Here is a 16,041-nt window from a genome sequence, read left to right as displayed (position 1 = left end):
GCAAAGTTCAGCTGGCCACTATATTCAGTTTTCACGTTGGTTTTGATTCCTTATCCCTGCTTCTTCTAAGCTGTGAAAAGCATTTCGTAGGGGAACTTTCTTGCTTTTACCTCCAGTGAAAGCTCCTATTTCCCTGTTGGATATGACTATGATTTTGCAAGCTTTGCCCTTCAAACCTTCAGTTACTGTGCATTCGAAATTTCCTTCCTGGAAGACACTGTTTTTAGTACCTGTTACATCTACCAGAAGAGTGTCTGAACTTCAAGCCCTTTCAGCAAAATTTCCATATTTCATTTTCCACAAGGACAGAGTGACCCTGCATATACTAATCATTCTTTTTTACCCAAGGTGGTTAAGGAGGGGAAACATTAACATCAATCTTTCGGTCTGTTTTTTTCCTGAGTAACAAAACAAAGGTGAATACACTCTGCATTTGCTCGACGTAAGTAGGTAGCTTCATTTTTATATACATAGAGCCATGCCTTTCAGGAAGTCTGACCAGTTGTTAGTCTCTTTTTTTCAGATGCAGGTAGATCTGTTAACAAAGTTACGCTAGCAAGATGGCTGAAAGACTGCATCACCTTTATCTACTCTTTCAAAAAAATTCCTGTACCAGGATGAATACAGGTCCATTCTACAAGGTCTGTGACTACGTCTCAGGCCTTAGAGTCTCAATTGGAGATATTTGTGCTGCTGCTGCTACTCTGTCAAATCCTCACACCTTCATTACAAATTGGACCTCATATCCAGGAGTAGGAGTGTTTTTGGATGTTCTTTGTGTTTCACTGTTGCAGTCATCACACTTGGGTTATCTGCCTGCAGGTAACCCTCAGTTGGCCCAAATACCAAAGTCTTATTATTTCTGCGTTGGATGCTGTCACTTCTTCCATGACGTCAGGTCGTTAATGGTATAAAACAGGCAGCCGATGCCATTACATCAGTCTTTTCTTGCCGAGGTGGAGCTGGAAGCAGTTCACAAGTGCCGATCGGCCGCTACCTGAAATTTTCATTTTCGAGTTTATAATCCTGAAGTCTTCTAAAGCTAAGTACCCTGCTGGGGATCCTTTTTTCTTGCTGTAACCGATGCCAGAAAAAGTTAATTGCCTGTGGAAAGCAAATACGTCACAGAGATTTTCATTCTTACTGCATCACCTGTTTAGGCCCAGACCACAACGTCCCTCGCTGTCGATTTTGTGCCTCAACGCCTGAACTAGTCATCGGGCTATCTTTGTCGCTAAATTATTTCGCTCTCATTCTCTGTATTCCGAAATGGCTTCGATAAGCCATCCGACTACCAATCTTTCAAAAAAACGTAAAGATAAAGACAGAGACAGACCACATAGGTCCAAAACTGCCGATGACGCTTCCGTTAAGCTAGTCGCCAGTACTCAGTGAGGCGCCTTTGCAGCCCCTTATGCCCGCTTCTATGGATTCGCAGGCCTCTGCTGAGACCCATTCGGAGTCCGGTATGCCGCGAGATGCTTCTTCGACTATGGAACCTGCGGATGTCTCTACCTTGGATGGGTCCGGAGCCACTGTGCAGGCACCGGCTTCTGAGAGTGTATTCCATCCTACCGATGTTTGAATCAAACAGACGACTTCGTTTTTAGCCAAAACGACTGAGTTTCTTAGGCCCAGAGTACGCACTATGCCTAGAAAACCAATGACCAAAGCACATGCTCAAGCTCCCATGCGGCAAAAACAAAGTGCTTAGAAAGGTTGAAGACCTTATTACCCTAATTAGGGGAAGCCAACCTTCCCCTGCTAAGACACAAAGAATTGAATTTCCTTCTGATTCTACAGACCAGGAGTCCGATGACTCTTACCCTTCTGATTATCAGGACATGCCCTTATCAGCCTATGAGGATTCAGATGCAGACAAATCCATTGCTTCTGCCTCCCCATCAACAGGATTTTTCTTTTGGTGAAACCTTGCATACTTTAAGAGGGCATTTCCATTGGGAATGCCAAGACTACCCTCAGTCCAAAAAGAGACTCAGAGAATTTTTAGAGTTGCCTCAGCATAGGCCTCTAGCTATACCCCCTGTCCTGGATGTTGTAGATGATGTTTTTATGGAATCTAGTCTTACTCCAGATACATTACCCCCGGGCCCCTAGGAAACCTGACAGGTACTACAGAGTACCTGATTCCTACAAATTTCTCTTCAAGAATCCTACAGTGGATCCAGAGACCATTTCCCAGGGACCTAAAGGTATTAAGCCAAAAATCCTACCCCTTTGGATAGGGATTCCAGAGCTTTATACAGATGGGGTAAGAAGGTATATACCTCTGCAACTCTTGCCATCAGGGCATTGAATTGCCAGTTTCACATGTTGAAGTACCAGCAACTTATTATGGAACTAATTAAACAAAAAATGATATTTCCAGATTGTGCAGAAAATAAAGATTTACAAGAGCTAATGAATTCTGCAAACCAAGTTAGTAAGCATACTTTGCAGTGTGGCTTTGATGCCATAGAAGCATCTTTCAGGGCGGCAGTCACTGGGCCTGTACTGGCAAGGCATGCCTGGCTGAAGGAACAAACCTTGCCAGATCATGTCAAATCCAAATTACTAGACACTCCTTTAAATAAGGACTGTTTGTTTGGCAACAAAGCAGAAGTTATTAAAAAGATTGAAGAAAAAGCTAAATCTATGCAAACTGTCAAAGATTTCTTACAAGTGCAACCACCTATATTCAGTAGGCATTGGCCTTCTAAAAACTGGTCCTTTCCAGCCCAGACCCAGGGGAAACAGACCACCCAGACTACAGTCTCAGGGTATGCAGAGATCTAAACAATGGAGTGCCCCCACCCCAAAAACAGGGAGTGGTAACCACCCCCTTATGGAAAAAGTTCACAATGACTTTTCAGTTATCCTTTCCAGTCCTGCCCATTTACTTGTGCCCCTAGGAGGAAAACATGCCCTTCATGCAAAAAAATGGATGTCCATTACTCAGGACCGATGGGTTCTGAACATAGTATCCCAGGGGTACAAATTCTACTTCCATTCACTACCAACCCCAAGAGGGTTTCCAGACCTTCCTCCAAACCAGTGGGCAGAGGCTCAAAAGCAAGTACTTTCCCTTCTCAATATCAGAGCTATTCAACCTGTTCCAGTAGAACAAAGGGGTCAGGGTTTCTACTCCAGACTTTTCCTGGTGCCCAATCCTGGATCTTTCAATTCTCAACACCTTTATGGTGATCCCAAAATTCAAGATACTTACCCTGCAACAGCTTCTCCCTATGCTAGGCAAGGATGCCTGATTAGTCACTCTAGACTTAAAAGAAGCTTATCTGCACATCCCCTTAAGGGAGTCATGCAGGAAATAGCTACATTTCAGGGCAGGCTTATGCACTATCAGTTCTCTGCACTTCCCTTTAGCTTATCTACTGCGCCCAGAGTATTCTCAAAGTGCCTGGCTCCAGCCATTGCATACTGTAGGCAGAGAAATATCCAAATTTTCCCATACTTGGATGACTGCCTGATTCAGGCAGACAGTCAGGAATTGCTACTTCAGTACTTGGCATTTGTAAAAAGCCTTCTCACTTCATTGGGGTACACCATCAATGAAAAGAAATCACAACTGGTACCCAGTCAAAATATTGTATTCCTAGGGGCAAGCTTGGACACAACTTCCCAGATGGCATTTCTCACTTCAGAAAAACAGGTCTATCTGACAAACTACTTCAAACAAATGGCCACCAGAACCCAGCTTTCTGCAAGAAAAATACTGCAAGCCCTAGGGTTCATGGCCTCATGTATTCTGTTAATTTCATATGCAAATGTAAGACTGCATATGAGGAAACTTCAGTGGTACTTAAAAAGTCTTTGGTGCCAACATTCTCAGGACCTGGAAATAGTCATTCCTATTATACCTTGTCTAAGGGCAGAGTTCCTTTGGTGGGCAGAAGCAGGCAACCACAACAAGGGACTGCTTTTCACTCAACCCCTTGCTACCCAAACCCTGACAACAGATGCATCAGACTATGCATGGGGGGGCTCACATGGCAGGCAAATGCATTCAGGGCAACTGGAGCCCAGACCAGATTCTCCTGCACATCAATCAGAAAGAGATGCTAGCTGTACTGAATGCTCTGACAGCCTTCAAATACCTAATCCTTCCAGGACAACTGCTTATAAAAACAGACAACACCACAGTTATGTGGTATATAAACAAGCCGGGGGGAACCCATTCTTACCCACTCTGCAGGTTAGCCATGGCCCTGTGGAATACAGCCTTGAGCAACCAAGTGCATCTTCAAGCTCAGTTCCTGCCAGGCAAACAAAATTCACTGGCAGATGACTTGAGCAGAAATCTCCTAGATCCACACGAGTGAAAATTGGAGCCCAACACCTTCAACTTTCTGATCCAGAGGTGGGGGACACCGGAGGTGGACCTCTTTACCTCCCCCAAGAACCACCAGTTGAGCAAATACTGCACCAGGAACCCTCACCGCAGGGTCTGGACAGTGAATGCCCTATCCTTTCAATGGGAAAACCTCTCAATTTATGCCTCCCCCCCCTCTGCCCCTTCTCTCTCCGGAATGGTCTCGTTAGTGGCCTGCTAATCCACAGAAGCGGGCATCAGGGCTGCGAAAGCGCCTCACTGAAGACCGGAGAACTGATGACTAGCTTAACGGAAGCATCATCTGAAGGTTTAGACCTGTGCTCTGTCTGTCTTTATCTTTATGTTTTTGCGGAAGATCTGCTGTTGGATGGCTTACCGAAGCCATATTGGAAATCGAGGACTAAGAGCGAAAATATCTAGCTACAATAAGGGCCCAATGATGTATAATTCTGGCGTTGAACAAAGCACAAAAGCGACAGCAAGGCACGTCGTGGTCTGGGCCTAAGCAAGTAATGCAGTAAGAATGAAAGTCTCGGTGTGGTATTTGCTTTCCACAGGCGAGACAATTGTTAACTTTTTCTGACAGCGGTTAGAGCAAGAAAAAAGGATCCCCAACAGGGTACTTAGCTTTAGAAGACTTCAACTTCACTTCGGAAAACGAAATCTCAGGTAGCAGCCGACCAGCACTCATGCAAATTGCTTCTGCTTCGGTCTCCTCGGCAAGAAAGACTGATGAAGACTGATGTAATGGCATTGGTTGGCTTACTTTATACGACTGACAACCTGACGTCAGTCCTGAAGCAACAGCAACCGACGCAGAAATACTAAGTCTCTGGTAGTCGGGCTGACTGAGGGCTACCCTGGTAGGGAAACCCAAATGTGATGACTGCAACAGTGAATACACTCGAACATCTACGTTTATGGTAAGTGTACACAACTGTACTTTTTGACTCCTGTAAGTAATATAATGCATGATACCTGCTCTTTTTTCATGACAAGTAGGGTTATTAAAATGTTCTTTGCCTATATTGTGGGGCAATAAGGACTTCTAATAGAACTGTGCTGTGTCTTATAATGAGTTTGTGAGATTCAGCTCAAGGACTCATTTGGTCCATAAGTTTGAGCCCGCCTTTTTTTTTTTTTCTGTAACCTGGTTGGAACAGCAAAACGTATCATGCTTGATTTCATTTTTGTATCTGCTAATAAGTAGTACAATTGTTTATGATATAGTTTTTATTGCATAGATTCTGATACTTTTAGTGTATTTGATTAGGTGTGATTTGTAATTGTGAGACTTCCTTTTGTTACAGCGAAGCTTTCTCATGTTACGGTTTCTACTTTTTCTTGGATGGTGCCCTAGTTTTGGCACAACATTTGAGGGAGAAAATTCAAGATATCTTGTGTTAGCACTTAGCTCTACTTTATTTTTTTACATAAGCTGTTTTAGCTGAGTTTCAAATGATTTTTTTTTTCTTTCGTAAAGCATATCCTATCCCATTCACTGGTATGATCAGAACTGTTGAGTTCCTGCATCCTGTATTGCGGAAGGTTAAGCTGCTTGTAAGAGACTTTCTGAATTTAGAGTGCCTTGGTTGTGCATCTTGCAGTACCCTGGAATGACAGTAGCAACTAGGTTGCATCAAGTTGCTTTCCTTTGTCTTTTGTAGTGTAAATGCACTGGACATTCTTGTACTAAGAATAATGTATCTGTTACGTATTTTGCTGACCATTATAATACAGTACAAATAATAAAAATGAGGCTGTATATGTGGGTGCTTTTGTTAACAGAAGGGGGGAGGATCAGATGAAGTAACATTTTACATATTTGATTTGCAGTATGTTTGAAAACACCAGAGTGTATGGCTACAACCCTGTCCCTGCAAAAAATGATGGTGTTCGGCGGCCAATCAGCAAAACAAGTACACTTCAAAATAGAAGGAACTCTGGTCCTTCCCAACCAGCAGATGTAAGTACATGCAAAGCTGAGTTTGTTTTATGCACACAATTTAGAAATTTGAGCTGCAAAATGTTTTGATTGAAGTAATTTTCTGGTGACCCTTTAATAATGTCCATCCTGTGTGCTGAAATTATTTTGCTCCCAGTTTAGCCTTCCAGTCATCTGTTTTTTCTTGGTGGTGGCACTGTATGGAAGTTTGAATTCTTTTATATGTCTTCTTGTTCCCACTCCATCCTTTTTAAAGGTGTTCCATCTGTATGTTGTACTTTCCATGAAAATTGCTTCCCTAATTATCTCCATGTCATCTAGCTTGGAATTTGGCATTGCATACTTTTCCTTTTTTCTTTTCAATACTACAAGACATCATTTACTGCAGTGTTTGTGAACTCATGGTGAAAGCACGCCACCCTGATGGAATCCTAGTATAAAACGTTGTATATAAAAATAATGAAAATTGTGCAAAAAATAGGAAGGACATTGCCCAGCAATGTAAGAATTCTCTCATCAATCTGAACAAATAACCTGGGGACTAATCAAGTCCACCAAAGCCAAATTTGAGATAAATATAGCCTTCTGGGCTAAGGACAACCAGTTATGTCCACAACCTTAGACAACACCCAACAGTGTGCCAAATTAATGATGACGGAAACCACCTATACATAGCCAGGGGATATATTAAATCTGCTGGCTGATAAATTTAGCTCCAAATCCCACCTCCCCGAGTAGTCCCCTTCATAGCGATGCTGTGGAGATACACTTGATATGGCCACATCCCGCACTTGCCCCAGCCCCTTCTTCCTCTGGAGGAGGAGAAGGCAGTGGGGGAGTACAAACCAATAGCATCATGGGGGTGTGTGGCAGGGTGGCACCCAACTGACCAGAACCGGTGGGAGGGGGCTACCTGGCTCATCCCAGGAGTCACGGGCTAGGTCCCACTGGCCTCCACCAAGGAAGTGCAGGGCAAGAGAGAGAGAGAGGCATCCTTGGGGACAACTCCATCCCGGGTCCTGGGAAACTACGTACCGTAAATCTGACTAAACTTGTATCCAAGGACATAGAAAGAATTGCCATGGTTCTGGTTAACATTGACAAAAAACCTACAGACAATGGACCCTACCCAGTTTGGTTTTGTCAAAGGCAGATCATGCCTACCTAACTTGGTGGATTTCTTTGAGAAGGTCAGCAGAGTGTGGACAAGGACGAAACAGTGCACACTACCTGCCTCAACCTAGCCAAGGCATTTGCACACTACTTCCTCACTCAGGCATTGTAGATAAACTTAAAATAATTACACATAAACCCATTTATTACCCAGTGGACCAGCTGGCTCACTTTTAGGACACAAGAAGTTAAGACAGGAAATCACCTCCACAAAGAGGCCATTCACTAGTAGAATCCCATGAGGATAAGTGCTGGGACCTCTCCTTTCTGGCATTTACTTCTCTGAAGCCAAAGCAAACATCAAGGGCTTCTAGCTGAAAGAATTTGCAGATAACTGCAAACTAGATGTGGTCATTGAATCCACTAAAGATGCAGATACCCTTCAAGAGGGCCTGATGTAGATGAACAGCTGGTGCCTGAGCCATGGACTAAAACTCACTGCAAAAAATGTATAATAGTGCCCTTTGGAAAGTCTGCCAACCCATGAAATTACCAAAGTGATAATATACTCCTAAAAGGATACCCATTGGTCAGACATCTGGGAAACCATGTTTACAGTAACCTGCCCCTGACCACCAACATACCTTCTATGATGATAAAATCATTCTGCATTGCACAGTATGTAATTAAAGGGATATCATGGCACCCATGTCCAAGGAGGTTATTGATCTGAAGTAGTTAACTTCATTTATCTGCAACCTGTGCGTATTCGGATCCATATCGGATCCAAGCCGGCAACATTTTTACAAGCATCTGCTCCAAGCTCCTCCCCTTACACATAATCCCTCACATCTCCTACCTTCCCTCAGATCTCGTTTGCCGCTTCATGCGTACACATCGTGGTCTCTATAGCTCCAAGTTGGGTATAGTAAGTGGTACTTTTTGGTTTATTTTTAGTGTGTGAGTGTAGTTGTTTGTGGTCAACCCTTTCCTCCTTTTCATCGTTCGTTGGTTTTTTGTTATAAAAACAAATGTTCTCACTCGGGACAGGGTCCAGAAACTATGGGTCCATGTGTCAGTGATCCTCGGCCCCAGGATGCCAACAACGAGAGATGTTCTCCGAGCCCTAGGCTCCATGGCTGCAGCAATTTCAATCCTTCCCTGTGGCGCTCCTTCACATGAGGGTACTTCAGTGGACCCTAGCAGTTCAGTGGTCTTGGTTAGACCTCCCCATGGACTACCCAATACGAATCAGCAGAGCCTCAAGATTTCTCTTCTTTGGTGGCTCCAATCGCTGGAAATCTTGGCAGGATGCCCCTTCTTAACACCCCCAGCCCAAGCCACAGTGACCACGGACGCCTCCCAGCTCGGGTGGGGGGGCACTTTTTGGGGAGGATGGTCCAAGGCATGTGGTCCCAGACCGAGACCAGATTGCATATCAGTGTTCTGGAGATGAGGGCAGTGCTTTTAGAGTTGCAAGCCTTCCAAGCTTGCATATCAGGTTTCTGGAGATGAGGGCAGTGCTTTTAGAGTTGCAAGCCTTCCAAGCTGTTCTTCTCCCGGGGATGATTGTAGTTCAGTCAGACAAACATGTCTGTTGTCTGGTACATCAACAAACAAGGAGGAACCAGATCTTACCCTCTCTGCCTCAAGGCCATGAGAGTGTGGGAGAGGGAGATCTCCACCAGTCGGTTTCTGATTGCAATGCACATCTCGGGACACTCCAACATTTTAGCCGACAGACTGAGTCGGGCTTTTCTAATGCCATATGAGTGGTCTCTGAAACAGTCAGTAGTGGAGGAGATCTTCTAAGCGTTGGGTCACCCTTGCTGCGATCTCTTCGCATCTCCTTCCAACGCGAAGTACAGCGAGTTCTTCGCTCTGATCCCCTCACCAGGGGACTCCCCCAGAGATGATCTCGTCCATGCTTGGCCTCCCGGGTTACTGTATGCTACCTCTCATTCCGAAGTTTCTTCAGAAAGCTTACCGACTGGGGTGCAAAGTGATCCTCATTGCCCCGATGTTCATCGTGCATACAGCTGCAGTCATAACAGATGGGTTCTCCTGCCGTCAGGCGGGTCCTCGGTCGGCCGAATTCCAAATTCTAGGTCCGGCGTTGGTTGTCGTCACTTCTTCCTTGACGTCAGTGCGACAGGGGTATAAAGGAACCAGCCGACGCCATTTTCTTCAGTCTTTCTTGCCGCGCGGTACCCGAAGCAGAAGCAGCTCGCAAGTGCCAGTCGGCCAGCTCCTGAAATTACGAAATTTGGAAACCGAAGTCTTCTTAAAAGCTAAGTACCCCGTTGGGGAAACTTTTCTTGCCTCAGACCGATGTCAGACAAAGTTAATAATTGTATTTCTTGTGGGAAGCAAATACCGCATAAGGATTTCCATTCCCTCTGTATACCTTGTTTAGGCCCAGACCACGACGTCTCGGTCTGTCGCTTTTGTGCTACATTCAACAAACGCACTATTAAGCGTCGGGCGGAGTTCGCCCAGCATTATTTTGGGAAAGCATTTAACTATACTATGTCGTCGGATACTCCGACTCCGGTTTTGTCAAAAAAACGCAAAGACAAGGACCGACACACGAGGTCCGCGGCCTCTACCGACACAATGCCAAAGCCGACTACACGTGGTCCGGTTCTCAGTGAGGCGCCTACGCAGCCCCTGATTACTGACGACACTTCTTTGATGGTGTCTCCTGTGCCCGAGGTCACAGGCTCCTCGGCCCACACCCCGACTACAGATACCGAAGCCACTCTTGGCGTTGAAACTCAGAATGTGGACAGGTCCACCTCCACTCAAGGTGTCTTCAGACCTTCCTCTTCTTTCTCCATCAAGGCTTTCACAAAGTCTAAAGAAACCATGCACTCTATGAGACCAGCTACACAGGGCCCATCTCCAGGCCCCATGCCTAAGAAACAGATGCTTAAAATGGCTGAGGATTTAATTACTCTAATCAGAGGTTCTCAGCCCCCACCAGACAAAAGGCCCAGAGTGGAGGAAGATTCCCCCTCCTCTGATCAGGGCTCCATTATTTCAGAGCACTCTGATGATGAGGAACATTCTTACTCCCCTTTTGAAGACTCTGATGCAGAGGAGTCCATCCCTTCTGTACCCCCCCCCTGAGGATTACTCATTTGGGGAAACTTTGCATACCTTAAGGGAACACTTCCACTGGGAAGGCCAGGATTATTCAGATTCCAAGAAAAGGCTCAGGGAATTTCTCTTGTTACCTCAGCATAGGCCTCTGGCTATTCCTCCTGTCTTGGACATCCTAGATGATGTTTACTCGGAGGCCTGCCTTAACCCGGACTCTCTACCTCCAGCTCCAGTTAAGCCTGACAGGTACTACAGGGTTCCTGACTCACAGCAATTTCTATACAAAAGCCATGCTGCTGACCCAGAAACCATCTCACAGGGCCCCAAGGGAGTTAAGGCCTCCATTGCCAAAAATCCATTGCCTTCCGAGAGAGATTCCAGATCCTTAGAAAGGTGGGGAAAAAAGGTATATACTTCGGCTACCTTATCCATGAGGGCCTTAAACTGTCAGTTTCATATGCTAAAATACCAACAGTTTGTTATCACAATTGAAGAGTAAAATGTCACAACCTGAACAACCAGACCTGAAGGAGTTGCAGGATTTGATGCATAGTGCAGAACAAGTGGGTAAGCATACCTTACAATGTGGTTTTGATGCTCTAGAGGCCTCATGTAGAGCTGCTGTTACAGGATCAGTCATACGTAGGCATGCCTGGCTCAAGGAACAAGCCTTGCCTGATCATGTCAAAGCTAAATTACTAGACACCCCTCTTCAAAAGGATGTACTATTTGGTGCAAATGCTGAGGAGGTATTAAGGAAAATGGAGGAAAAGACTCAATCAGTGCAAACTGTGAAAGAATTTCTACAGGTTCAACCCCCACGTTTTAGTAGAAATTGGCCTTCCAAAAACTGGTCCTTTCCTGCCACAGACAGACCCCAAAGCGGCAGATACAGGCGCCCGAGGGGCAGAGGACAATCCCAAGGATCGTATAGAGGCAGACAATGGCAAGCTCCTTATCAAAGAGGTGGTGAGGACAACTCGCAATCTTTCAGAAAGCAAACCCAATGACTTTCCCCTTTGCATGCCAACCAGGTTTCAAATGGCAGCCCCCTTAAGAGAAAAGCTGGCATTATTCTCAAAAAATTGGCATGTTGTCACAAAGGACAAATGGATCCTGGACATTATAAACAGAGGCTACAAACTCCATTTTCACACCCTTCCAAAAATGAGAGGCATGCCAAACCTGCCACACAATCAAAGGGCAGAGGCACAAAAGCAAGTTACAGATCTCATAAACATGAAAGCTATTCAAGAGGTACCTACGCACGAACAAGGTCAAGGTTTTTATTCCAGGCTATTTCTGGTGCCAAGGAAGGGAAAAGATTGGAGACCTATTTTGGATTTATCCATCCTAAACACATTTCTACTCGTACCAAAATTCAAGATGCTCACTCTACAGCAACTTCTTCCCATGCTGGGCAAGGAGTCTTGGCTGGTAACATTGGACCTCAAGGAGGCATACCTGCATGTCCCAATCAGACAAAATTGCAGAAGGTACCTCAGATTTCTTGCAGATTCAACCCATTATCAATTCTCTGCATTGCTCTTTGGCTTATCTACTGCGCCCAGAGTATTCACGAAATGCCTGGCATCAGTAATTGCCTACTGCAGACTTCAAGGGATACAAATATACCCCTATTTGGACGACTGCCTGATCCAAACGGACAGCAAGCACATTCTTCTGAAACATTTGACTTATGTAATAATGTTATTGAAATCTCTGGGATACACAGTCAACAAAAAGAAATCAAGGCTAATACCCTCTCGGAAGATAATTTTCCTGGGTGCCAAATTGGACACAAACACCCAGATGACCTACCTCACGCCAGAGAAGCAGGGGCGACTAATACAATACTTCAGAACACTAGCAAATTGCACCAGGCTGACTTCAAGGAAAATCCTGCAGGCTCTGGGATTCATGGCATCTTGCATCTTACTAATCCCATGTGCAAAGCTGCATATGAGGAAACTACAATGGTACCTGAAAAACATATGGTCTCAACACAGCCACAGTTTGGAAACAATAATACCACTAATTCCATATCTGCAAAAGGAATTTCTGTGGTGGGCTCAAGCATGTCAAACAAACACAGGTCTTCCATTCAGCAAGCCTCAAGCAAATCAAGTCATCACAACAGACGCCTCGGACTACGCCTGGGGGGCGCACATGACAGTTCGGTGCATTCAGGGCAAATGGTCCCAAAAAGAAAAGCACCTTCACATCAATCAAAAAGAAATGCTAGCAGTAATAAATGCTATTATAGCTTTCAAGGACCTTCTACAACCAGGTCAGTTATTGATAAGAACGGACAACACCACAGTTATGTGGTACATAAACAAACAGGGAGGAACACATTCTTACCCCCTATGCAGACTGGCCATGTCACTTTGGAACATGGCCATGGACTTACAAATGGAACTAGAAGCACAGTACTTGCCAGGCAAGGAAAACACGCTGGCAGACAACCTAAGCAGGAATATGACAGATCCACATGAATGGAAATTGCATCCAAATGTTTTTACAGAAATAATCCAAGAATGGGGAAGGCCAGACATAGATCTCTTTGACTCCCACAAGAATCATCAATTGACAAAATTCTGCTCCAGTATCTTCCATACAAAGGCCTGGAGAGTGGACGCTCTTTCTTTCAGTTGGACATCAATGACAGCTTATGCCTTCCCTCCTCTTCCTCTGCTGCCCAAAGTTCTATTAAAGACCAAAGCAGACAGACCAAAGATGATTCTCATTGCTCCGAACTGGCCAAGGCAACACTGGTACCCACTCCTGAGGAGCCTGATGCATTCCCCACCATGGACCCTGCCTCTAATGCCTCTTCTTCTGACTCAGCACAGTTTCAAAACTCTTCACAGGCAGCTAAAAACACTCAATCTAGCCGCATGGAAGATTCCTTAGCATCACAACAGGCCCTACTCTCCAAGGAGGTGCAGGATGTCATTTTGGAGGCCAGAAGACCATCAACTAGAAAAGCTTACTCCGCAAAATGGAAACGTTTTTGTGTCTGGAATGAAAAAAAGGGCCAGGATCCTGGAAAACTGAATTTACCTCAAATACTACAATATTTGGCTGAACTGCTAAGCAGTGGACTTTCTTTCTCCTCCATTAAAATACATGCCTCAGCCATTTCTGCAGAATACAACACTGATCCACCTTTATTCTCTCACCCTCTCTTAAGACAGTTCCTCAGAGGGGCTAAGAATTTAAGGCCTCCAAGGAAACAACCAATACCTGCTTGGGATTTTAATTTCATTCTGGAAAAATTGACCTTACCTCCCTTTGAGCTGCTGCCTCATCAGATTTGCAATATTTGTCCTGGAAAACAGCTTTCCTTCTGGCTATCACCTCAGCTCGTAGAGTTTCAGAACTACAGGCTCTCTTGGCTGTCCAGCCTTTTAACATCTTCCATCAGGACAGAGTTTCCTTACGAACCAACCCGTCCTTTATGCCTAAAGTGGTATCCAGGGTAGCTTTAAATCAGGCCATACATTTACCTACTTTTTATCCTAATCCTTAAAACAAAGGGGAGAGATTACTACATTTCTTGGACATCCACAGACAGCTGCGTTATTATTTGGACAGAACAAAGCCTTTCAGAAAATCAGAACAGCTCTTTGTGGCCTATGCGGTAGGAGCTCAAGGGAAGCCAATTTCCAAACAGACAATCTCAAAATGGATAGCCCACTGCATACGCTTTTGCTACTCCTTTCATGGCAAAACTGTTCCTACAGGCATTAGAACTCATTCCACCAGGGCCACAGCCACCTCTGCAGCCTTCCTCAGAGGAGTTCCTACCAAGGATATTTTGGAAGCAGCCACTTGGAGTTCTGTGCATACCTTCTCCAAGCAATACAACCTACCATTATACTCCAAATCTAGTCAGGCTTTGCCACTGCAGTCTTGCAGGGCATTTTGTCTCCTTCTATTTCCTACTAGTGCCTACCACCCCTTCTTAGCTTTGGGATTCTACCCATCTGTTATGATTGCAGCTGTATGCATGATGAACATAGTACAGTTTTGTACCTACCATAAATGTAGATGTTCGAGTGCTAATACAGCTGCAGTCCAGGTTTCCCTCCCTCCTTCCCCTCTTGGGACAGACCTATAGGCTAACACATCCTCATACAACCTGATTGGGGTTTTCATTTATAATGTATTTGCTTGCAACTACTGTATTTTGATTATATAGCACTGCATTATCACACAAATTTATTATTGCCTTCCTTCTGGGGGCACCTGACATCTGGGGCAAGAAAAACTGAAGAAAATGGTGTTGGCTGGTTCCTTTATACCCCTGTTGCACTGACGTCAGGGAAGAAGCGACGACAACCGACGCCAGACCTAGACTTTGGAATTCGTCCAACCGAGGACCCGCCTGACGGCAGGAAACCCATCTGTTATGACTGCAGCTGTATTAGCACTCGAACATCTACATTTATGGTAGGTACAAAACTGTACTTTCTGGCCTGGTCAAGTGTGGTTCCCCTTCCTCTGGTCTCATGCTCTAACTCCACGGATTCTGGATCCCTGCCCGGATCTCATCTCTCATCCCTCGGGCATCAGTCAGCCCGATCTGTTCAGCCTCAAGCTGACTGCTTGGTTGCTCCAGTTCCCTTGATCGCTAGAACTCTCGGTCTTTCATCTTCAATAAAGAGTATTTTGGTGACATCCCACAAAGCTTCCACTAGGAAAGTTTATCGCAGCAAATGGAAACGCTTCTCTATTTGGGCTTCTCAGAAAAACCTAGATCTATTTACAGCCCTGGTTCCTGCAATGTTGGTGTTTTTGTAATATATTTTCCAACAAGGGGCTAGTTCCTCTACAGTGAAAGTACAACTGTCAGCCCTGTCTAATTTTCATGTTGGCGAAAATCTGAATGCTGTGGCCTCTTTGAGATTGTGCAAGGCTTTTCTGAAAGGTACTTTTCTTTTGCTTCCCCCGGTTAAGGATTCCATCCCTCCTTGGGACCTTACCCTAGTTTTACAGGCGTTGGTGACACCCCCATTCGAACCAGCAGCGTCAGTAGATTTGAAATTCCTGTCCTGGAAGACAGCTTTTCTAGTGGCCATTACCTTGGCTAGAAGTGTTTCTGAGATCCAAGCTTTGTCTGCTGTGCCCCCTTACTTCATCTTTCATAAAGACAGGGTTTCGCTTCGTATGAACCCTTTTTTTCTTACCGAAAGTGGCTTCTGAATCTAATATTAACCAAATGATTAATCTGCCTGTGTTCTTTCCAAATTTCCAGAATAAGGGTGAATATAAGCTGCATTTGCTAGATGTTCATAGACAGCTTTGTTTCTATTTACACAAGACTAAACAATTCCATAAGTCTGACCAATTATTCCTGTCTTTTTCCAGACCCTTTTTGGGCAAGACCATTTCCAAGGTCTCCTTGGCTAGATTTATTACACAATGTATACTGCAAGTCTATAGGGATAAAGGCCTGTCCAAACCCGGTCCTATTAAAGCTCATTCTGTCAGATCTATGGCAACTTCTGCTGCCTTTTGG

At 44.8% G+C, this 16,041-nt stretch overlaps 1 protein-coding gene across 1 annotated transcript in view; it reads left to right on the top strand.

Moving 5' to 3' along the window:
- The window catches only part of SETDB1 (SET domain bifurcated histone lysine methyltransferase 1), a gene marked incomplete in the record, with an annotated part of 3,089,600 nt that overhangs the window by 2,454,604 nt on the left and 618,955 nt on the right, over positions 1-16,041 (top strand). The window contains 1 exon segment of the mRNA XM_044080041.1: positions 6,188-6,317. Coding sequence (XP_043935976.1) covers positions 6,188-6,317 — 130 coding nt within the window.

Source organism: Protopterus annectens, chromosome 8.part0 (genome assembly GCF_019279795.1).
Source record: "Protopterus annectens isolate FY-2018-M chromosome 8.part0, PAN1.0, whole genome shotgun sequence".
Lineage (NCBI taxonomy): Eukaryota > Metazoa > Chordata > Ceratodontiformes > Protopteridae > Protopterus > Protopterus annectens.
Note: the sequence above shows the minus strand (reverse complement) of the source record. Positions and strands in the feature narration are given on the sequence as shown.